The following is a 23,767-nucleotide window of genomic DNA, read 5'->3' as shown; positions in this document are numbered from 1 at the left end:
GCAGGGGGGGATGTAACATCGAGGCGACGAGCCTCCGGGGGAGTAGTGAAGAAGACAGCATGGCGAAGGGACCTTCAGTATTTTGTGGTCTGTCAACTTCATAGAAATTAAACTCTTTGCTTATTTTCTCTCGTAGTATATAAAGAACAATCATACATGGGTTGTTGATCCCAAAGGTAAGTCTTGTTTACTTGTGACTCCGTCGTTAAGTGCTAAATGTGGAGGCTAATGATAAAAGCTAGCCAAAGAGCGTCAGGACAGGACTGTACCCTGTCTGCTGTGCACACTTAGGACATGGGTCAGTGGTATCAGCATTCACAACAAGCATCTGCATTTACGTTATATGCCTGTGGCTTAGTAAAAATAATGCAATGATTATCTGTAGGGAAGTTGACGACCTTGAATTCAACTGTCATGTTACGCGCATGCATAATTGTACCTAGATAATGAGTACTGCCAGAGTTAAGCAAAAGTAGCAATACCACTGTGTTGAAATACCGAAGAGAACAATTAAGTGTTATTTATATTCATAATAATACATCATTGTAGTTTTACATTTAAACGTATTTATTGATTAGAATGTGTATTACTAATCTGAACCTCTAAATAACTAGTAACTAAAGATGAAATGTAGAAGTAAGTAAATAAAAGGCTGCATGAACTAGAAATACTCAGTAAAGTACATGGAAATTGTACTGAAGTGCAGTACATCACTGAACTCCGATCCTTTCCTTAAGTAAACATTTTAGTAAATATAAACTTGTTATTAGTTAAGGTGATAAGAATAATACTTATGTGAAATTACTTAATAAAAAACGGTACAAAACTACATACCGGTTAAAGTACCAATGTTATGAATGCCTCTCAAATTAAATGCTTAAGTAGAATAAGATGAAAAGTTTAGTTGACCGTCTGGATTGTATATAACTATAGCACTTAAATGAATGTACTCATTGGGGTTTCAACACACATCATTTTCAATAAGGACTCATCTGTTGATTATTTTTTAGGATTAATCTGTTTTTTGTAAAACAAATTAAATGCCAGAAATAAGGAAATTATCATTACAATATCTATAAGAACAAGACTTTTTCTCAAATGTCTGTTTGTACAAACAAACAGACAACTTTCCCTGGTAAAATAACACAATAAATCCTGATCACAATAATTCTCATTACTCCTTTATCTAATTTACTAATTTATTTTCCAACTGATTTGTCTTTTTCAGTAGGTCTGCATTTATCATGGAGCCCATTATGAATCAGATTCGCTCAAGAGTCTTCCAGCGCCTCCACAGAGCCATAGTACTACCCCGGAGGAAACATTCAGGGTGTGCTGAACAAGCTGCTGTTCCCGCCCCCACCAACTCCAGAAAAAACAAACCCATGCTCCTGGTGTCGCGCCTCTACCAGCCCGCAAACCTGCGTGACATGGGACTGCAAGGGGAAATGACGTGTAAGAGTCAAAGGCTCATGCAGCAGGCCGGGCTCATCTATCCGTCCAACCCCGGCTGTTACTACTACCTCCCTGCCACCGTCCGCTCCATGGAGAAGCTGGTGAGACTTGTTTTTCTTAAAATAAATGATACATGTAAAGTGGGCATGTGTCATGCTCGAAAACAAGAACAGGAAATGTCGATTACGTCCTGCTATAATAAAAATATACACTAGTTCAAAGCATACTGAATCACACAGATGTATATTGTTGTTACTCTTTTATTTGTATTCATATTTAGATTCACTTTTGGATCACCTTTTCATTTTTGAAATTGGTTCATTTATTTACCTGGTATTCTGCTCTTTAATATTATTCCTCTCATCATTTTATAGATTGCTTTTTTTTTATTAATCGCAAAGCCCAGCAACCACTTTAGGGAAGCTAAGGGTATCAAACTAAAATAAAAATGTTTATTGTGATCAGATTCTTGATTATAGGTTGCACAATCTGTCTGACAGTCAAAGGTTGCATTGAGACCTGAGTAGATGATGCATTTTAAAAACATTATGACAGAAAAAGGAAGGATTACAGCAAAGTGTATTAGGGTGGCAATATTGTGGAGGAATATATAAGTGTAAATTCCCCCCCCCCCCGAACATGCAGTAACTGTTATCTTGAATCAACAGGTGAGAGTTATTGACCAAGAGATGCAGGGGATTGGTGGGCAGAAGCTGGACATGCCCAGTTTGTGCTCAGCTGATCTCTGGAAAACCAGTGAGCGCTGGGACTTGATGGGAAAGGAGCTGTTCCGTCTGAAAGACCGCCATGGAGCCGACTACTGCCTGGGCCCCACACACGAGGAGGCAGTGACCACTCTGGTGGCTCACCAGGCGACTCTCTCCTACAGACAGCTCCCTCTGCTCCTTTATCAGGTACCGTTTATTCCTGTTGGCACCAGTGCATTTGTTGATAAAACTACAATTTGATCTTACCTCTTTCTTTTTTTTAGATCACCCGTAAATTCAGAGATGAACCAAAGCCTAAGTTTGGTCTGCTTCGAGGGCGGGAGTTCTACATGAAGGACATGTACTCATTTGATGTGAGTGAAGAAGCAGCTTACGAGACCTATGAATCTGTGTCCCAGGCATACACCAGGCTCTTCGCCCGGCTCGGTCTGCGCTGCGTTCAGGTGCAGGCGGACACGGGCAACATTGGTGGTAAACTCTCCCACGAGTTCCAGCTGCCAGCAGACATCGGTGAGGACCGGATTCTGGTCTGTGGGAACTGCTCCTTCTCTGCTAATGTAGAGACCCTGTTACCAGAAACAAGTGACTGCCCAAACTGCAAAACTGGCAAGCTGGAAGAATCAAAGGGTGTAGAGGTCGGCCACACCTTTTACCTGGGTAAAAAGTACTCTAATATATTCAATGCCACCTTCAGCAGTGCCCAGAACAAGCCTTGTATTGCAGAGATGGGCTGCTATGGTCTTGGGGTGACCCGTATTCTCGCGGCAGCCATTGAGGTATTGTCGACAGAAGAGGGGATCCGCTGGCCTGGCATTCTCGCCCCCTACCAGGTCTGTGTTGTGCCCCCAAAGAAGGGCAGTAAGATGGACGGGGCAGCAGTCTTAGCTGAGGAACTGGTTCACACGTTGGGAGAGACTCTGCCTCGTTTGAGAGGGGAAGTTGTTTTTGATGACCGTACCCAGATGACCATTGGGAAAAGGCTGAAGGATGCCAGCAGACTCGGCTACCCGTATGTGATTGTGGTGGGACAGGGAGCCCTGGAGGAAACACCCAGGTTTGAGGTTATCTGTCAACTGACAGGTGAGACATTGTTTCTCAGTAAAGATGGACTCTTAGATCTATTAGGAAGAGTGGAAACTGTATGAATAACAACTGTGGAAATAAAAGTTGTATTTTATGTTTGTGTGTACTTTGTGCGTGATGCAATCAGAGAGATAAAACCCTTATATTTCTTTATTAAAGTTTTTTTATTAAGAAGGGGAAATTATTTTAAAGATATACAAATCTTTAACAAACATCCTGGTTGACTTTGCCTTATGTAATAACATTTTCTTTGAGGATCATACATACTGTACATACATTAAAGTTAGGAATGCCAAAATCAATGTCAAATCTTTAAAATAATACATGAGGTGAACATAAATAATGATTTGCTGTTGTGTCTTAATATAGATTTGCATCTGAAACATACATTACAACTCAGTGCTTGCAATTGCAACTCAAATAATTGTGATGAAAAGTAGTGCAAGGCTCATATAGCTGTTATGTTAATTATGTAGCATTACATTTGTATTCCCTTAACAAATGTGTTTGAAATGAACAATAATACAGCGTAACATGAAATACTCAAGGTAGAAACATTACCTTTGTATTGCTCTTACATTTTTAATATCGTTTTTTGGTCAGGCCGCAACGGAACTAATGTATCCATGGTGTGTTTCCGCACGGATCTGTATGCAAGTAGTACCGCTACTGCACATGCGTAAACAAGGAGCTGGGCAACTTTCTTGAAGATTTAACATTGTTACAGCTAGTGTGCTGTTGGCAGTAGTCACTTGTCATAGTTGACAGCAGATTTATAAACAGGGGAACAGGCGTCAAGGCTTTCAACGCACATTGATACAAACATGGCGGCCCCTCAGGATGACAGCGACGATGGCATGGACGAGTTCATGGAGAAATTCAAGACAACCACATATAAAAATGCCTTTAGTAAAGACAACTGGGAAGAGGTAAGCATTAGAAACAATCAGTTGCCAAGATAAGAGAAGGAAGTTATTTCTAAGTTACAATATGTTAACTTGAATGTTATTGTTGTGGGCTAGCATGCTAACTCACAGGTACATATGTTGTCCATCCACAGTGAGCTCTCTGTTTCTTTACATCTAATTTAGGAGTTTGATAAAATACCTATGTTCATGAAAAAAGCCCCTGAAGAGATCGACTCACAATCATACCCAGAACTAGCCTGTCTGCAGGCCATGATCCATGATGAAGATGCCCCCCCAGAAGGTAGGTGGACCACAAGCCCCTTTTATATCTCCTGTGTTTGCTGTCCTTCTTTAAAAAACAGCTTTTGTAGATTTCAGAAACTGTTATTGATTCCTTTCATTTCCCTCATTATTGTCAGAGCAAGCAGCTAACCTGAAAGATGAGGGGAATGAGTTTTTCAAGGAAAAGAACTACAAGAAGGCCATACTGTCCTACACAGCAGGTTTAAATAAGAAGTGTGGAGACCAGAACATCAACACTGTCCTCCTCACCAACAGGGCAGCAGCACACTTCCACCTGGGTAAGGAGCTCTTTACATGCCACACAAATACATTCAATAATAGGATACAGAAATATAATTTATAACTAGCATCAGGATTTGTATGTGCAACATTAACAATAAAGCAGTCATTGATAATTAATGTTGTGGTTCTCAGGCTCCCTTCAACAATCTAAATGTAGAATCAAAGATATAAAATAACACAGTTGTTAAATGTGATTTACACTAAACATCAGCCATCTAGTATTAGAAACAATAACCCTATTACACCAAACACCCACTTTTCGAGTAACTCATGTATTTGTATACTGTAAATTCACACTGTTCACCGGAAACATGTAAATATATGTTGCATACTCCGCTGCATACTCTTAATATAAAATCATATTCACCGTCCTCATGTAAAGCAAGCAACCTTTCACACATTTATCATCTCATGTCATGTATAAGCCAGACCCTTACAACTAGTGTCCCCACGGTTACATATGTCATTGTATAGATTGACATATAAATCTTTGTATAGTAGCCAAATATTTATGTTTACCTTGTTCAGCTTTGTTGTCCTTGTACTTCATTTACAGTACACATACTGGGCCAATAAAGCGATCCTGGATATGGGAACGTCTTAAAATCTGCATGTGTTTCTTTACTAATTTCCATCTCACTCTTTCTGTATTTTTCCTCTCCCCCCCCCAGGTAACATGCGCTCTGCATTGAACGATGCTGCAGCGGCAAAGAAGATCAAACCAGACCACCTAAAAGCCTTGATCAGAGGTGTGGGATATTAGCTTATCTTCTTGCAGTAATGGTGCTTAAGCATATCAATGTATAAAATAAGGACATCTGTGTACATCGTGTGTGTTTCTGCAGGTGCTCAGAGTTGTATAGAGCTGCGTAGCTTTGCAGAGGGCGTTCAGTGGTGTGATGAGGGGCTCAAGGTCCATCCCACTGACAAGAAGCTGCAGGAGCTGAGAGCTACAGCAGATAAACACAAAGTACAGTCACTGATGAGTTCAAGGGATTTTGGGGTGGAAGATTTAGTTCCACTCAAGTGTAAAGCCCTGTTTTTTTTAAACAGAGAGCAACAGAGAGAGATGCCAGGAAGGCGAAGATCAGAGAAAAAAAGCTGCATGGTGAGAAAGAAGCTCTTCTGGCTGCTATTACGGTAAGCATACCATTTAAACTCAAACTTGTTCTCAGTTAAGCATCTAGCCTATTGGACTTTGTAATATGTATGCGAAAATTATTTGATATCTGAAACGTAAAATCTGAGCCTTTTCTATATCTGTACGCCAGTTTTCCCATTTTCTTTGTGGGCTTTGTGCAGGATCGTGGCATCAAGCTCTTCCAGACCAGCAAGCCTCTTCATCGTGAGTCAGACGGCGAGGAAGAAAGCTCCTCGGCAGCGTTGTCTCAGCTGAGCCTGGACTGCCTCAGCTCTCAGGAGGCCACGGGAGCTCGGGTGTTCCTGGACGAGCAGCACATTCTGCACTGGCCTGTTCTCTTCCTCTATCCTGAACACCAGCAGACTGATTTCATCTCTGCTTTCTGCGAGAACGACTGGTAAATGTTTTTTGTCTCGTCCTGAATTTATCTTGTTTTGTCGCACTTCTGTGGGATACTCTACATGTCAACCTTTCCCCATTTCACCTTAGTAACGTTTAATCTGTTGGTAGTGTTTGTAAGAATGCTACAATATAACTGTGTTCTACTTGTCTTGTTCAGTTTCGTTAATCATCTGGCGCTCATGTTTGGAGAAGAACTCCCCCCTTGGGATGCAGACAGAAAATACCATCCACAGAATCTGCAGGTTTGTGTGTTTTCCTTTATTGCATGAATGTTATCAGTCACACCTATAGAAAGTAGATTAAGCTGAAAGCACTTAGAATATCATTTGGGGGATTTTCTTCTTCACCACAATAGATCTCATGAATATTTGACAATACCACTCTGAAAAAGTCAACATATTGTCATTTTTACTATTTTAAGTGACACGGATTTCCTACATAATGCCACTATTTTTTTTAAAGAAATATGATGTAGTTGTCCAATAGGGAAATCATAAAGAAATTATTAAACTGTTTGTAAAAAATTAAATCTACAATTTTAAAACCACAGCGAAGGTTTGTCATAACAGAATGCATGATTTATACTCTGATGGCTTTGTGATTAGAAATTGTGTATTAAATATGGGCATTTTTGACTACGCAGTTTATTATAGACTTATTATAGCAGCCAAGTTTAAACACTTGCAAAAATGTGTGACATGAACCTTAAAACAGAACATTTCATACTATGATGTTACTAGTATTATGTCCATTATTGGTTTCTGATGAATACAAGTAATCAAGACTACAGGGTTAGATTTCAATACTGAAAAGAAGTCAGTAGTATCTCTAGATGAAATAATAATAATAATGCATTTTTAACCCCCCCCCCTCTCTCTCTCTAGCTGTACTTTGAAGATGAGGTCAAGGACACTCTCTACCAAGTGAAACCGGAGACTTTACTTTTAAAGGTGTTGCAGCATAAAAGGTGCGTCCATATGAAGTCTGCTTCTCATTAGGTGTTAGGGCTGCACGAATTTTTTGTTTTAGGACGTGCGATATTAAGTAGGCAAATTAACTCAAACACGTCATGTTACAATTATGTTGCTGCTTGCTACAAAAGGAAAACTCGCGTGGCTCTCATGTCAGGGGTACTTGAGTGAGTGACATGCAGGCTCTGCATGCACAGCAAACCACCAATCACGATCAAATCTCCAAAGCAAAGGGACCCGGTGATTAACGGTAAAAACACTGAATCAAGCAGTTTCATGTGTTTCTCCAGGGCAGTTCGGCGCAGCTAACCGAGCTAGCTCAGCTTGTTGCTCTGATAACTTAAGATCCAGACGTCCATGACTAAAATCCTTCATCCAGTTAAATATAGTTAGAAAAATACCAATTGTATAGCATTACATTTCAAGAAAAAAAAAACTGTCTTTTCTTCAATTCCTGTATTTTTTCATATCGCAGGGGAAAAAATATATCGCAATGTCAGTTGTTTCCAATATCATGCAGCCCTATTAGGTGTGATTTCATTTTGATTCATAACATGGCCATCAAGAGTTCTTCACTTTCATCCGTTTGCAGGTGTTCAGTATTATCTTGTTATGGATATTTTAACCTTCACCTCTTTTTTGTTGTTTAAGAATAATTGTTTCTTCTTTAATATCATGTATATAATAATTGTGTGTTGCAGCCTATGAGTCAGTTTTAAGCAGTGTTGGGCAAGTTACTTTTAAAAAGTAACTTTATTAGTTACTAAATTATAAAAGTAACTAGTAACAAGTTAATTGACTTTACTTTAAAAATAATAACAATAAAAATACAAGTTTTTGTGTTATTCTGTGGCACAGTAAGAGAAAAGATAACTCCCCATCATTGTAGCAATTACCATTATGAAATGTAGTGGACGAACAATAAAACACAAAAGATATGTTTAGACATTTTGACAGGCTTCTTTATTGTAGCCTCAACAATCAAGTTCTAATTAGTGCACTTGGTTAGTAGTGGTTATATCACCAAGTTGTAAATGCGCTGCTGCTCTCGCTGATACTCGCCTCTGCCATTTTGTGTGTGTGTGTGTGTGTGTGTGTGTGTGTGTGTGTGTGTGTGTGTGTGTGTGTGTGTGTGTGTGTGTGTGTGTGTGTGTGTGTGTGTGTGTGTGTGTGTGTGTGTGTGTGTGTGTGTGTGTGTGTGTGTGTGTGTGTGTGTGTGTGTGTGTGTGTGTGTGTGTGTGTGTGTGTGTGTGTGTGTGTGTGTGTGTGTGTGTGTGTCTGTATTTTCCCCATAAGGCAAGACCCGCCCAACTCTGTCTCTGATTGGCTTACCCTGAAATGTTACCCCGCGTTAACCAATCATCACTCCTCTCTGCACTTTCACTTTTCCATGGTGCTGTGAGAGGACATCACTGTATTTACCCATTTAAATCACAGTAACTAACGGCGTTACTGAATGGGAATAGGTAACTAAGTAACGTTATTAGTTACCGCAAAAGTTAGTTGCGTTAGTTTGTAACGCGTTAGTCCCAACACTGGTTTTAAGTAACGTTAGTTGTTGCATGCCCACACAACTTTGCATATTATTGGTATTGTAGTTTTTACAGTATGAGTTGATCCAGCCAGTTTAAAAAAACAACAATGAGAACCATGCACATTTCTTTGAAAACCCTGCTGTCAGTTGTTTGCTGTTTTCTAGTCTATAGGCAACTTTAATCGAATAAAGGTGATCTGTTAGAAATGTGTTACTACCACGGTGCCAAGGTTTCTTTCTAACACTACACTGACACTAAATTCCTTCGCTCTCATTTCCTGATTCCCTGTCTCTTTGTTCTGTTAACAGGTTTTTCATCAAGGCAGGCTCTCCCAGCTTCATCGTAGTGGTGAAGGGCTCGCCATTCTGGGAGCAGTTTTCAACAGGAAAGAAAATACGAGGATTGTAAAATCATTACACATTTTCAGTAAACTGACTTCTCCCCGTGGAGAAAAGACTAAATGGAACATGTGCAGGAAACCATCATCAATACAAAACGAATGAAATCGCTTATTTGGATTTTGTGTGTTTCTTTCTGTACATATATAAACTGAAAATCTGTTTTATTATAGTGGTTTATTTACAAACAAACAAAATAAACAACCATTCATTTAACAGATCAAAACATGCTAAAGCTATAAACAAGTAACGTAAATGATAAATCAACAGTGAAAAAAAGTTTAGATTACATCTGAATTAATCCCTTCATGCTACAAGTCTCACAATGAGTCAACAACAAAAGCAATAACATCTCAAGTTTAAATGTAATATCCTCTAAGTCAATTAGAAATGGAAAAGTTTCACATTCTTTAAAACAATAGAATTCTTGAGAAGTGAGAGGAGTGACTTAGTTTCGCTTTCAGAATAAATGTGCCGAAGCAGTCAACCGAGTGGATAAACCGGTGTGTCTGCTTCATGACTTGGAAAAAACCTCTCAGAAACAAAGCGCGGTTTAGGATACATCCAGAAATAAGGATTAACAATAATGAAAAATTATTTGAAACTAATGGTTAACATTGTTATATGGCTATAAGTGATGTGTGAATGAAGCCTCATGGGCTTGAAGATGTTTTAAACTATTATTAGGAAACTGAAAGTTGTTCTTCATACCATGGGAACAGAATACAAATGAGCTTCAATCTTTGTGTTTTATACTTAGATAAACAGCCGTACGATCGGAGCAGAATCACATTTTTTTTCATAAGACACAACCGACCAATGAGATGCCACAGAACTCAGGGTTACTTCTGGTATGCTGGTGGGCTCACATAACCAACTGGCTGTGGTTGAGCCGTCGTCACAAAGAAAGGCTGCATTTGTGGCATGTTTTGATCCTGCATTGGAATCATGTTTTGATTCTGCATTGGAATCATGTTTTGATTCTGCATTGGAATCATGTTTTGATTCTGCATTTGTGGCATGTTTTGATTCTGCATTTGTATCACGGTTTGATGTGCCATATTGATGACAACAGGAATGATATTGCGATATTTTAACTCACGGTGCATCTGACACCAGGAGCACCACGAACAGAAACAGGACACTACAGCGTCGTCGCAGAGAGAACCCTGCAGAGATCCAAAGAAAAGTAACATGTTAAGTTGTATACTTGACAGTGCTTCACTTTGATTAAACTTGTCGTGTGAAATATAGCAAATATCATTAGTATACACTTCACATGCGTCATACCGTACCCTGATATGGTATCTGTTTCGCATGGCAGCCCTAGTAGACAGGGCTGCAGGAGGCACACAGATGGGTATTCCGATCAATGCTGACATGTACATGGGTACTATGTCACATAATGGGAAACAATAAGTCTCTCCAAACCGTCCTGAAACGGTGCAGGCAAGACAAGGGCCGCACCAGAAACCATAGCAACCTGAAAACCCACAAAGACACACCAGTTGTATTGACTCACAGTGACTTTTAAATGAAGGCCCTATAGGACCAAATAAGGCCTTGTCCCAATATAATGAAAATGTATCAACATAGCTGTATTGATTCTTACACGTATTCGTGTCCTCAAAGCAGTCGAGGAGAGCGCTGTTCCAGGCTTTCTCTGGTTCTCCTGCCATTGTTGTTGGGAAACTTTCGCCAAAGACGGTGAACAATGAACCTCTTAACAAAGAGAAATCAGAAAAACTAAATGTGTGGCACCAGTGCATGATATGCTTTATTATGAATCGTATTATAATTGTCGTATGACTATATTATGATATATGAAGGGCATAGCACTATTTCTGACTTTTTAAGACATTCATTTATTATTTTTCTATGAAATACTAGACCATGGCTTTTACATGCCTGTTATAGGACATACTGTATTATGCAAATTTTGTTACATGTTATGACATTCATAAATAATATATGTTATATTAAGACTTTTATCATCTTACTATATTATGATTATGACACAACAGAGTTCTGTATGGCATCCACTACGTTTTCTATTAAGTGTTTTATTTTTATTTATCTTTGCTTACAATGGAGTAAACCATCACTTTTTTGTGAAATACTTTATTAGACTTCTTTTTTTATGGCTACTATACAGTTTTGATGACAGAGTGACTAGAGTAGCCGGGATATGGTTCAGGGCAGTAGCCTACAATGAAAGTGCAAACTAAAAACAAAATATATTTTCTAACTCTCTCCCACGATAAACCACTCACACTTTAGCCACATACTTTTTACAAGTTGTCTTTCCTGCCCTGACACACCTTTAAGCTCAGTTTGACGCAGTAGGCGAATGGAAGTGAAAGCATTGTACATTTTGTAAGTCACCTCATATTATTATATTGTAGCACATTAAAAAACTTTTCACAGATGCAATGAAGTCATAGGAATTGTTACAGGGTTTATAAAGTGATGGTAAAAATGTGCAGATGTGGTTTTTGTCAATTCAGATTTAAAAAACTGTACTTAGATGAACGATTAAAGTATCTGACATTTTGTTTACAAATATATCTTCATATATAAAAACAGCTGCATATTCCTGATACAAAGAAAGTGAAATTCAATTGATTTGGTCTTACCTTATGTAGCTGGATATATTCTCTGCACCTTGCCAGGTGCATCGTATTATATATATCACTTTCTGAAACCTACGTCATCAAAATGACTAGAGCTTTTATTGGATTGCTTTTGTATTGTTTTTCTGTGTGCTTCACCCAGCAGGTTATTTCTGTCTCTCTCTCTCTCTCGCTCTCTCTCTCTCTCTCTCTCTCTCTCTCTCTCTCTCTCTCTCTCTGTCTCTCTCTCTCTATTTTTGTTTTTAAATTAAAAGCTAAATGTCAGAATTAATAAGAGCAGTACAAATCAGTAATTCATGTTTTATTTACATATGGAGTGAAGGATGCAAGCTAGTTCCGGCAGTGAACTTGAGCAACATCGTTTCTTTTACACATGCACACGTCACATGCCTCATTTGCTGTCTCTTTGTTCTGCGACAACACTCCCAGCTTCATCTCTCTGTTTCGATTTACTTCGATCATTTTACTCACCCTGTCAGCAGTCGGTGGACGGCTATCCCACATCCAGCCCTCACTTTTCACCACAGGGTTTCAATAAGGGAACAGTGCTGTGGTTCTCATTATAGACAACTTTATTTATTCTTTTAGTTACAGACCACACTCAGTTCCTAAGATTAAAGATCTGATCTTCCCAAGAAAATGTAAACAATAACTGTCATTATAAATTAGAAACGGAAACTCAATCAGAAAACTCTGATAAAAAATAGATGGATTTAAAGTGATTACATTTTGTTAATTTCAAGTGATTGCACTTTGTTTTTTCAATGATAAACATGCAAAAACAGCAGCATGAGTTGAATTTCCTTCAGAAGACCCAATGAGAATCCACAGAGCTCAGCGTGACATCACGGTGACTCCTGGTTGGGTCACATATACAGTTTGGGGAACCATCATCACTGCAGGCTGCATTTGTACAACAGGTTGATTTTGCACGACGATGACATTGGGTTCTTTTGTTTGATGTTTTAACTCACGATGCATCTGACACCAGGAGCACCACAGACAGAAACAGGACACTGCGATGTCATTACAGAGGGAACCCTGCAGAGAACCAAATAAATAAACGGATTGTTGGAAATTCATCATACAGTAGCTTCACTTTCATGAAATGTGACATGGGACGTCCAGTATGCATCAGCTTTACATCATACCTTGATATGATATCTGTGACGAATGGCAACCCTCAAAGACATGACTGCAGGAGGCACAAAGAGGGGTATCCCGCAGGACGCTGTTATAGCGGGGCTGAGCATGTCACATAATGGGAGACAACGGTTCTCTCCAAAACGTCCTGAAACTGTGCAGGCAAGACAAGGGCAGCACCAGAAACCATAGCAACCTGAAAAACAAACACAGAGATACTCAACAGAGTTACTTGCTAAAGAAGGGGTTTGATAATCCAATAATAAAAGTGTATTATTCTTACAAGTGCTCGCGTCCTCAAAGCAGTCACAGAGACCACTGCTCCAGTCTGTCTCGGGTTTTGCTGCCATCTGATGTTGGATGAGTTTAGCTGTGAACAATGTACCTGTTCACACAGAAATCAGAGCAAAGCAAAAACAAATACTCAACTTCTGATTATAAAAAGTTCATATATTGCAATTATCTTTGCTAGTAATTCATTTGGAGCCCCTATGGAAAGGCCATTATTGCAGCACATTCATCTTTTAGCAGATGAACTGATCAGATCTCGGAGAGCCTTTCATAACTTGTTTAGACTTATCTGACAGCTGGCTGATAGCAGACAATGCTTCGAAACCTGAATAAATGTGCACAAAACAATGTGAAGGGAAAGTATGAGGAATAGTTTGACTTGTTTCGGTTTACTGTAATATGACTTTAGATCTTGTTTATGAGAAAATGTGAAGCGCCTTTAAATGTAAACCTTCCAACTTCTTGATATCTACCAGTTAGCACTTGTAAAGGAAATTAAAATATTTCCTAGATCAATTGCTAGTAAAAAATACATTTCTTATTGTGAGATATGCGGAGCATGCTGCAATATATACGGTATATATTTATACACTCAAGGTTCCAAGTGTTTTGTGTTCAGAGATGTTCTTCTGCATTACTTGGTTTTAACGAGTGGTTATTTGAGTTACTGTTGCCTTTCTATTGTCTTTAACCAGTCTGGTCATTCTCCTCTGACCTTTGGCATAAACAAGGCATTTCTTCCCAGAGAATTGTCGCTCACTAGATATTTTCACTTTTTCTGACCATTCTCTGTAAACCCTAGTGATGGTTGTGTGTGAGAGTCCCGGTAGATCAGAAGTTTCTGAAATACTCAGACCAGCCCGTCTGGCACCATCAACCATGCCACATTAAAAGTCACTTAAATTCCCTTTCTTCCTCATTCTGATGCTCTGTTTGAACCACGTCGTCTTGACAATGTCTGCAAGCCTAAATGCATTGGGTTGCTGCCAAGTGATTGGCTGATAATATATTTGCGTTACCCAGCAGTTGAACAGGTGTATCGAATAAAGTGTGTGTGCCCCCATTACTGTGTTTCCACTCTATCATGTGTTGATATACTGTACTGTGTTCAGCTTTGACTAACAGTTAATAAGGAAAACAAACTCATACCCCAACTTTTCACAGAACATCTTAAAAATATTTAATACTTAAGAATTAATGTAAAGTACATTCAAGTCCATGAATGATAATATTTACTTACAAGACATAAAAACAGTTCTACTACAGGGCTATAAACAAAATCTGACATGCCATTCCATTTTCTAATGAATTGTTACTACCAAAATAATTTAAAGTCCATTTACTTTTAAGACAGAAGAGGAAATGTACAGATCAACAAAAAAAAACAAATATTAAACATTTGCAGGTATGTTTGTCGCTGCAGGTAGAAACCAAAAGACTAAGATCTGTGTCTAAGAATTTATCATATTGTAATCCAATCTGACCTTTGATTGTGTTTTTATATTTCAACATAATGAAGTTAATTCTTTAAAAAAATCATTTTTGACTTCAGAAAGATTATACTGTTAAATTTCTCTCATTAAACTTTCATTTAATAGTTAGGATAAACTAACAACAGGTGTAACATGTTTACCTGATGGAGCTGGACACCTCTGCGACTCTGAAGCTGTGAATGAATGAGAGCCTATGTTATGGTTTAGAAGTATCAATCGGTGTGTTTCGGACAGCTGAACTCAAGCAATGCTGCAAAACCTGAATCCATCGGCACAAAATATTGGAAACGGAACTACTTCTGAGGAATGGTTTGATAGTTTGATGTGCTAGCCCTTGACATTGTTTCATTATGTAAACTGTACTTTAGTTTAAGCACTCCATAATTTGTACTGTTTTATTCTGTATCCTTAATTGTTGTGCATCAGTTCAAAAAAGTGACACTGATTTTCTACAATGTCTTTTTATTTTGTTTATAATGAAGTTGTCTATTAGGAAAAACATAAAGACATTGTTAAACCTGTTTGTGAAAGGTTAAATCTACAATTTTAAAACCAGAGCCAACGTTTATTATAACTGAATGCATGATTTATACTCCGATGGCTTTGTGATAAAAAAATGATGGATTTAATATGGACATTTTTGGCTACACAGTTTATTATAGACTTTTTATAGCAGCCAAGTTCAAACACTTGCAAACAGGTAGGCCATGAACCTTAAAACAGAACATTTGTTGAAAATACATTTCATACTATGATGTAACTAATATTATGTCCATTACTATTTTCTGATGAATACAAGTAGTCAAGACTAAAGGGTTAGATTTCCTTACTGAAAAGACGGCAGAAGTATCTCTAGATGAAATAATAATAATGCATTTTTATAATCCTAATAATCCTAATTTAACCCCGTCGTTCCCTCTAATTTTCTGATTCCCTGTCTCTTTGTTCTGTTAACAGGTTTTTTGTCAAGGCAGGCTCTCCCACCACTCGTAGTGAAGGGCTCGCCATTCTGGGAGCAGTTTTCAACAGGAAAGAAAATACGAGGATTGTAAAAACATTGGACTTTAAATCTTGAGACTTAACACAACATTTTCAGTGAACTGACTTCTCCCCATGGAGAAAAGACACAATGGAACATGTGAAAAAGTAGCAGCCTAAGAATTCAGTTACAAGTTATGTTAGCAGTTTTTATTTCAAACATCTTAGCTTACACTAATTAATGAAGTTTGATAAATATGAGTTAATATGTTTAAAAGTGTTCCCTTTGTTTAATGACATTTTCTATGACTTTAAAAGAGATAGCCAAAAGACAAAGTTAACTCTGCAACATTTCTTTAAAAACCCTGGTTTCATCTGTTTGGTGTTTCCTGGTTCAACAAGCATTGACATTTTAATACAACGTCACTCCTTCGAGTTCCTTGTAATAGAAAATTTCCTTTTGTGAATGTTTATCTCATGATAGATAATCTGTGAAGGAATTTACTTTTACAATAGTGTGAAGGTTTCTTTCTTGACAATAACTTCCCCCACACAAATGTCCTGATTTGCTGTCTCTTTGTTCTGCGACAACACTTCCAGCTTCATCTCTCTGGTTCGATTTACTTCGATCATTTTACTCACCCTGTCAGCAGTCGGTGGACGGCTATCTCACATCCAGCCCTCACTTTTCACCACAGGGTTTCAATAAGGGAACAGTGCTGTGGTTCTCATTATAGATAACTTTATTTATTCTTTTAATTACAGACCACACTCAGTTCCTAAGATTACTCATGGTGAAATAAAGATTTTAAAGGTCTGATCTTCTCAATACATTTTAAACAATATCTGTTATTATAAATTAGAAACTGAAAGTCAATCAGATATTGTGCTAGCCCTTGACCTTTTTTTAATTATGTACACTGTACTTTAGTTTAAGCACTCCATCATTTATCCCATTGTGAAAGCTATATTGAAGTTTTAATGGTTATTGTTTAAATAGGTGTGTCCTGCTTTCAACTGTATGACAATGCTGCTTACAATTAGATTTTCCAATAAAGAAAATGATGAATTGTAATTCAAATATCCATATAAATAGAAGATCAACTAAAATCCAATGAAATGTATGTCCTTGTCCTGTAAAGTGATACAATTCTGCATTGTTTTGAAGTACCAGAATTAGATAATGGACAGCATAAAATAATTAAGAATTTTCAATAAAAAAACAGCAGGAGGTGTTTCCTACTCGTCAAGGGTAGAACAAAAATAGTGCATTGATTTGGAGTGACTGTGTCACATGGCATGGGACTATAGAAAAGGTTTCAACAAAAACTGCTATAACATATTCACATAACATTTATGTGAAGTACTGTCATTAGAGTATAAGAGTCAGATTAAAGATAAAAGTTTTAATAAAAACACTGCTGATTTATACTATAGCAGTTTCATGTTATTTTTTTAAAATATTGATGAAAATCAGAAAAAGCCCAAAAATCCTAAATATGTCTTATTATTCAATGTAGTGATACTATCTGGTAAGGGGAGGGTTGTGCATCCCCGTTTGTAGTTAATGATGTCTTTTGACCATCAATCTGGATCATAGAGTGCCCTCTGTTGACCTTTAGGATGAAGTGCACTTACAATGAAGACGCTGAGTAGTAGGCCTACTTTATTCCTCATTCTACAACTTTATTATTTCCTTTATTAATAGACCACACTCAATTAATTTGGGTAAAAATTCAAAAAACCAAATGCTTTTTTTATCCTTGACCAAATACATGCAAAGTACTTTTCCCAAGAGATTTGAAACAAGGTTTGTCATTATAGTTTAAAAAAAGAAGAAATCTCTATACTTTTGACAAAAAGAGATTGCAGTGTAATTACCTTTGATAAACATGCACTTAGATATATAGATGTTAATAAAACAGACAGCAGCCTGAGCTGAACTTCCTTCACAGGGCAGACGGACACATGAGAGTCCACAGAGCTCAGTTTGATATCACGGTGACTCCTGTTTGGGTCACATATCCAGCTTGAGGAACCATCATCATTGGAGCAGGCTGCATTTGTAAAATGGGTTGACTTTGCATGACGATGACATTAGGGGTTTTATTGTGATGTTTTAACTCACGATGCATCTGACACCAGGAGCACCACTGACACAAACAGGACGCACACATGTCTCCAGAGAGAGAACCCTGCAGAGAACCAAACCAAAATATGTTTATTAAGTTACATTTTTTTACTTTTATGAAATTTGTTTTGTGACATCTAGTATGCTTACAAGCATCCTACCTTGATATGGTATCTGTTTCGCATGGCAACCCTAACAGACAAGACTGCTGGAGGCACATAGACAGGAATTCCACAAATGACTGATGTGCACATGCTCAGTATGTCACATACTGGGAGTAAACGGTTTTCACCAAACCGTCCTGTAACAGTGGAGGCCAGACAAGGGCCACACCAGAAGCCGTAGCAACCTGAAAAAAACAGGGAGATACACCGACAGAGATGCTTGCTGAATTAGGCTTTGATATTACACAAAAAAAGGAAAAAAAACGTTTTAAGTCATGGTTTTATTTCTTACATGTAGCGTGGTCCTCAAAGCAGTCAAAGAGATCGCTGCTCCACTCTTTCTCAGGTGGTGGGGCTCCCATCGGATGTTGGATAAGTTGAGCTACCCACAGTGAACAATTAACCTGTAAACACACAAATCAGTGCAAAGCAAAATACACTTCTGATAAACAAAAATCTCATTCTGTAAGTCTCACACCACTTATTCAGTTGGAGAACTCTGAAAACATAATTTTTGCACTATATTTATCTTTTAATAGATAAGCTGATTAGATTTTCAATGCGCTTTGCATAATTTATTTGAATGAAAATGAACTGTGCTCAGCTTTGAAACATTAAGAGTAGAAGAGCCACTGTGGCAAGCAATCTCTTTTCCAGTTATTAAGAGGATCTTTGAATAAAAATTGCCAAAATAAAGTACAGTAAAAGACGACCCATTGTCCTTACATTTATACTGCATACATTTTAGAGGTTAATAGAAAATAGAAGCAAACAACCAACAACTATCTTTAAATAAACAGAATAGAAAAGGCAATAAGTATTTTGCTAGTGTTTAACCAAAGATAATGGTGAATTATGTCCTTATAGTACAGTATAATTCAATTTCTAAATTGATGCTATGCGTATTACACAAATAAAAGAATGTTAATGATAGCCTTTAAAAAATAAATACAACTTAAAATAAGATGAAGTCTCTTGGTACAACCACAATACTAGATGACAGATAAATTGAAGATTTAGTATACTGTATTTCTTTTTTATAGTTAGTTTAACACAAATCAACTGGTGACATTCAGAATAACCCAGGATGCCTGTGGTTAATATACATTTCAAAAACTGCTCTTATACGGGTAAATTGTATCATAAAGATAAAGCAACACTTACTCAGAATAACAGAATAAAGCAAAACTATGAGTTTAAAAGAAAAGAAAATTGAGTCAAGCAAAATAAAATAAATTAAAAAAATAAAACTATAAGTTGCAAACAAATCAGTTTTGTAATCATGTAAACTATAAGTCTTTTTTCTTTGTTTTAACATAGGTTTTTGTTTGCAGTTCTTGTTTCTTCTTTCTCAATGATCAGACTTCTGCTCTCGCTGCAGCTCTTCTATTTTGCGCTCCCTCATTTTTTGTTTGAGATTCTGACACAAACGTCCCAGGTGGGCGGGACTTTCAGGGGTGCGTCCCCATTGGCTACTCCGTTTTTGAGTGACAGCCCACTACACCACAGATCATACAGTGCAAGTCATGCAGCAAACTCCGGAGTCCACTCGGCCACGTTAGTGTTGGTGCCTCCTGGGGAGTTTCATGAACATATCGGACTTCTCTTATGGATTGCTGTGCATTATACTTGTTATGTGTAGTTTATACTTTATTCCAACTTTAAATATTTTAATACCTGAATACACTGCTGCTGTTAAATAATTTCCCAATTCGGGATTGATAAAGTGTCTGTCTATTTATTTTATAGATAAAAAAAACACATCTATGTATTTTCAAGCTAAAGGTGATACACAATATAAACTGTATACTATTATGTTTCAAAGACATGTTTCAAAAGCATATATTGCTATGTTTAGGACAAACAATTAAAGACTGCTTTAATTTAACAAATTCTACAATATAAAAGTGGCAGATTTGCTTTATTAAACAGAGCAGACCTAGTTTGCATACCAACACAATTAGGAACATGCTCACATCTTACTATGTTGGTCTGAAGAGCTGAAGCATTCATGCACAATGGATACAAACTGTGTTGTCTCATTCTATATCCTGTGAGAAAATGATATACATTTAGCATTAAAAATTTGACAAATTCTCTTGAGGAAGATATGAATATCAACAGATTTGAATGGAATCTCTAACATTTTTATGTAGAATAAAGACAAAAGAGTGATTATACAAATTAGATTTATTGAAATTTGAACTAGAAGATGAAGTCTCAAACAATGTTTTAAATAAAAAGGACATAAAACAAAAAGGTGGATAGTAATACAATCTATTAAATGTATAAGACATTTGGTCAAATGAAATGACACTGAGCAAGTGATAACAGTAACGCCAGCGTGGATGAAGCTGGCAGGTCTTTCTTCATGCCCCCCCTCCGTGCTGTCCCCTCAGAGGAAGTGGGAAAATGGGATAAGACTCTGGACACCACGCTGTCTCAATGATCCACACTGTTAATATGAGAGGAAAATAAATGTTTTAGGAAATGAAAAATATGAAGTTAACAAATAAAACACAGCTCAGGGGCAGTCATGGACGGTAGGTTTTCATACAAAGTTAACTCACTATTGTACAAAGTTAACTCAGGATGAGTTAACTTTGTATGAAAACCTACCGTCCATGACTGCCCCTCATCCTCCATTGATTTTCATATCAAATTAGCGTTAATAAAATAAGCTATCATGGCTTATACTTGCATATCTAAACAGAATCATGAAAGCCTGTTGGTAGAGTCAGGCACACGAGTCAGTTTGAGTGTGTGCGCCGGTGTCTGAACTCACTGCTAGCTATGTAGCTAACTGTTAGGCTATTTAGCTTGCGTTGTTATGGATCTAAGGTAGCAAAAGCTAACTTTCATAGCACAGCTTTACTTCTAGTACCGTATAGTACAGCACAAACAACACAAATGATCAATACTTACATATATTTTCACTTGTAGTATTATAATAATTGAAATGCTGGTTCTTCTGGGGGTCTTCTGTCCACGCTCAGCTACCGCACTGCAGCTGCCTGCACTGTACAATCGCTGGAGGACTGGGCTGTCACTCAAAAACTGAGTAGCCAATGGGGACGCACTCCTGAAAGTCCCGCCCACCTGGGAGGTTTGTGTCAGAATCTGCGTTCACACCAGGTTCACACCTGCCTTGTATAGTCCGGTTGAATCGAACCCTGGTGCGTTTAGCCGCTTGGTGCGGTTCATTTGGGTCGGTGTGTGAACACAATCCGAGACCTAGTACTTCATACTGCTTCACATAGTGAAGCAGTATGAAGTGTTGAACAGTGTCGTGTAAAGTAAAAATTCTCCGTGAGCTACATAAAAGTAAGAACACCTGTCGTCGGTGAAACGCCCCTCCTTACTGCAGAACGTCTCTCATTATATGTGTTATAATGTTTTTTTGACGGACGTTAAAGCAGAATGAGAATAACCTGCCGAAAGTGCCGATGCTCCATGGCGGAGGCTCCGGTAATTGCCGGGATTTGCGTTTAAACCCCCTTAATGTCTGACCAATGCAGCATTTCCGTGCACATGACTTGTGTTTAAAGTTTATAGTCCGTTTGAGTTTTGCCCGTGTGAAGCAAACTGAACCTTCTGAAAAATGATACAATGTAACAAACTGTCGTCTGGTGCGCACCAGAAAACGGACTATTAGGTGTGAATGCACCAAAATGAGGGAGCGCAAAAGAGAAGGCTGCAGCGAGAGCAAAAGTCTGATCATTGAGAAAGAAGAAACAAGAACTGCAAACAAAAACCTTTGTTAAAACAAATAAAAAAGACTTATAGTTTACATGATTACACAAATGATTTGTTAGCAACTTATAGTTTTATTTTTTAAATTTAATTTATTTTTCTAGACTCAGTTTTTTTTCTTTTAAACTCATAGTTTTGCTTTATTCTGAGAAAGTGTTGTTTTATCTTTATGATACAAAACTAATCCCATACTTTTACTGCCTGCATTAAACTTATAATCAACAATTACTACAAATATATTTTACCTGATGGAGCTGGAAACACTCTTGGCAACTCTGGAGCTGTCAAAAAATGAAAGGATGCGACTTTGTTTGGGTGTGGTATGTTTTGCATGTTTGAAAGAAGAAGTTAGAAACAAAGCAGCAAACCTGAATCCATTGAAATGACTGACAACAAAACTTGTGGAGAAAGGTTTGACCATCATGTTTTTTAAAAGTGATTTGTATTTATATTTGGTTATCATTTATGGATAAAACGTTTCCAATGTATGTGTTTTCCTCCTCTGATAACAGAAAAGGATAAATACAAATTATATTTATAATTTTTCTTTTTTAATTTGAAACATTTGAAAAGCTTTAACTTTGACTCATATGTGACTTTTAAATAGCGGATATTGAGAGTATCAGGTTATTTCACTCTTGTTGTAACAGAGGTCTGAAGAGGTCATTCAAAGCTTATTCAAATGAAGCAATTTGCATTTCCAGCAGTGGTGGAAAAAGTACTCAGGTCCTTTACTGTGTGAAAATGAAAATTGAATTAATGGGGTCTTAAAAAACTCCAATACAAGTAAAAATCCTGAATTGAATAATATTGTAGGAGCCATTTCATGGGTGTTGTTGGTGTCTCATTTACTTTAATTTATATGTAGTGAAATATTATTTTTGAACACTTGGTGGCGGGGTTTAGCTGCACCAGGTGTATAAAAGGGGTCATAGGTGACAGGAGAGGACGAGGACACAGGAGGAAGAGCATACCGATTCCACCAGCCCAGCCCAGCCCAGCCCAGCCCAGCCCAGCCCAGCCGGCAGATACTCATACCCTTTGACACTGTATATTTAAACCTTGGTATGTAAAGCAATAAACATGATTCTAAACTGCAGCAAAAGACCGGAAATTCATCTGTTTGTGTCTGCGTCAGGATCACTCTAAACACTCCTGTGAAGTAATGGCAAAAGGATATAGGACATTGGAACATTAAAATTGCCACTACAAATATAATAATATATGCGGAAGTATTAACAGTAAAATGTACTTTGTGTATCAAAAGAAAAGTTCTCATTATGCTATATTGTACAGTGTTGTAGAATAATATTATTCAGTTTTTATCAGTAGCAAATACATTTACATTTCAAATCATTTTAATGTTGTAGTCTGGCAATGTGGAGCAAATTTTGGATACTTTTTACTGTGAATATTAAAATCAAAGTATTGCATCAATATGTGTTTTCCTATGTACAAAGTCCATAACTATAAGTATTTAATACATGTATTTGAGTAAAAAGTACAATACTTGCCTCCAAAATGTAGTGCAGTAAAAATATTATTGGTATTAAATGGAAATACTCAAGTATAGTACAAGCATGCATGTCAACATTGTAGTAAATGTACTTAGTTACATTCCTCCACTGACTTCCATTGATAGTCTAAACAGAGAGTGAGTTCTAGGTGTGCACCAGACAACACCTGTTGTATAGATGTGTGTCCTTGCATTACCAGTTGTCTTCACACTATGTCAATTCTTGCTTTTGTCATGTTTTATTTTTCCTTTCTTCTGTAAATGTATTTTCATTTTTTTTATTAAGCGTTTTTACCTTATACTAATACGATTGTGGAGACTCATTGGACACAGTGATGAACTGTAAATCAGGGTGTTTCCATGCAACCCTGGAGGAAAAACGCTTCCACCAAGTGAGGTCAGTTCTGTCTCTGTGACCCGGTTTCTGACATTTGAGGCCAAAAACCCCAAAACTGTTGT

The 23,767-nt window shown here is 37.5% G+C and overlaps 4 protein-coding genes and 2 long non-coding RNA genes across 6 annotated transcripts; 2 read left to right on the top strand and 4 right to left on the bottom strand.

Annotated features, from left to right (window-relative positions):
- Positions 1-3,360, top strand: pars2 (prolyl-tRNA synthetase 2, mitochondrial). The gene is made up of 4 exons (XM_079677644.1): positions 1-176; positions 1,229-1,556; positions 2,124-2,369; positions 2,447-3,360. Exons 2-4 carry the CDS (start codon positions 1,245-1,247, stop codon positions 3,326-3,328), a joined length of 1,440 nt encoding a protein of 479 aa, XP_079533770.1. The 5' UTR covers positions 1-176; positions 1,229-1,244; the 3' UTR covers positions 3,329-3,360.
- A 547-nt stretch (positions 3,361-3,907) lies between these two features.
- On the top strand, positions 3,908-9,318 carry ttc4 (tetratricopeptide repeat domain 4). The gene is made up of 10 exons (XM_079677656.1): positions 3,908-4,195; positions 4,358-4,475; positions 4,594-4,755; positions 5,431-5,508; positions 5,605-5,729; positions 5,813-5,899; positions 6,062-6,297; positions 6,460-6,544; positions 7,187-7,269; positions 9,117-9,318. Exons 1-10 carry the CDS (start codon positions 4,091-4,093, stop codon positions 9,214-9,216), a joined length of 1,179 nt encoding a protein of 392 aa, XP_079533782.1. The 5' UTR covers positions 3,908-4,090; the 3' UTR covers positions 9,217-9,318.
- LOC307037021 (uncharacterized protein) lies at positions 9,133-11,831 on the bottom strand. Its single transcript, XM_079677734.1, has one exon. It carries the CDS (start codon positions 10,973-10,975, stop codon positions 10,049-10,051), a length of 927 nt encoding a protein of 308 aa, XP_079533860.1. The 5' UTR covers positions 10,976-11,831; the 3' UTR covers positions 9,133-10,048.
- Positions 11,832-12,388: 557 nt separating this feature from the next.
- Positions 12,389-14,998, bottom strand: LOC307037011 (cornifelin-like). Its single transcript, XM_079677725.1, has 4 exons — positions 14,907-14,998; positions 13,266-13,367; positions 12,991-13,178; positions 12,389-12,880 (listed from the first exon to the last, which is right to left on the bottom strand). The coding sequence occupies exons 2-4, from the start codon at positions 13,330-13,332 to the stop codon at positions 12,674-12,676; spliced, it is 462 nt and encodes a 153-aa protein (XP_079533851.1). The 5' UTR covers positions 13,333-13,367; positions 14,907-14,998; the 3' UTR covers positions 12,389-12,673.
- A 2,423-nt stretch (positions 14,999-17,421) lies between these two features.
- LOC307037042 lies at positions 17,422-22,089 on the bottom strand. Its single transcript, XR_013807580.1, has 4 exons — positions 22,038-22,089; positions 18,332-18,443; positions 18,037-18,224; positions 17,422-17,939 (listed from the first exon to the last, which is right to left on the bottom strand). It is a non-coding gene; the product is annotated as an uncharacterized lncRNA (long non-coding RNA).
- On the bottom strand, positions 20,212-21,153 carry LOC307037030. The gene is made up of 2 exons (XR_013807573.1): positions 20,965-21,153; positions 20,212-20,494 (listed from the first exon to the last, which is right to left on the bottom strand). It is a non-coding gene; the product is annotated as an uncharacterized lncRNA (long non-coding RNA).
- Positions 22,090-23,767: the final 1,678 nt, after the last annotated feature.

Source organism: Notothenia rossii (assembly GCF_949606895.1).
Source record: "Notothenia rossii genome assembly, chromosome: 1".
Taxonomy (NCBI): domain Eukaryota; kingdom Metazoa; phylum Chordata; class Actinopteri; order Perciformes; family Nototheniidae; genus Notothenia; species Notothenia rossii.
Note: the sequence above shows the minus strand (reverse complement) of the source record. Positions and strands in the feature narration are given on the sequence as shown.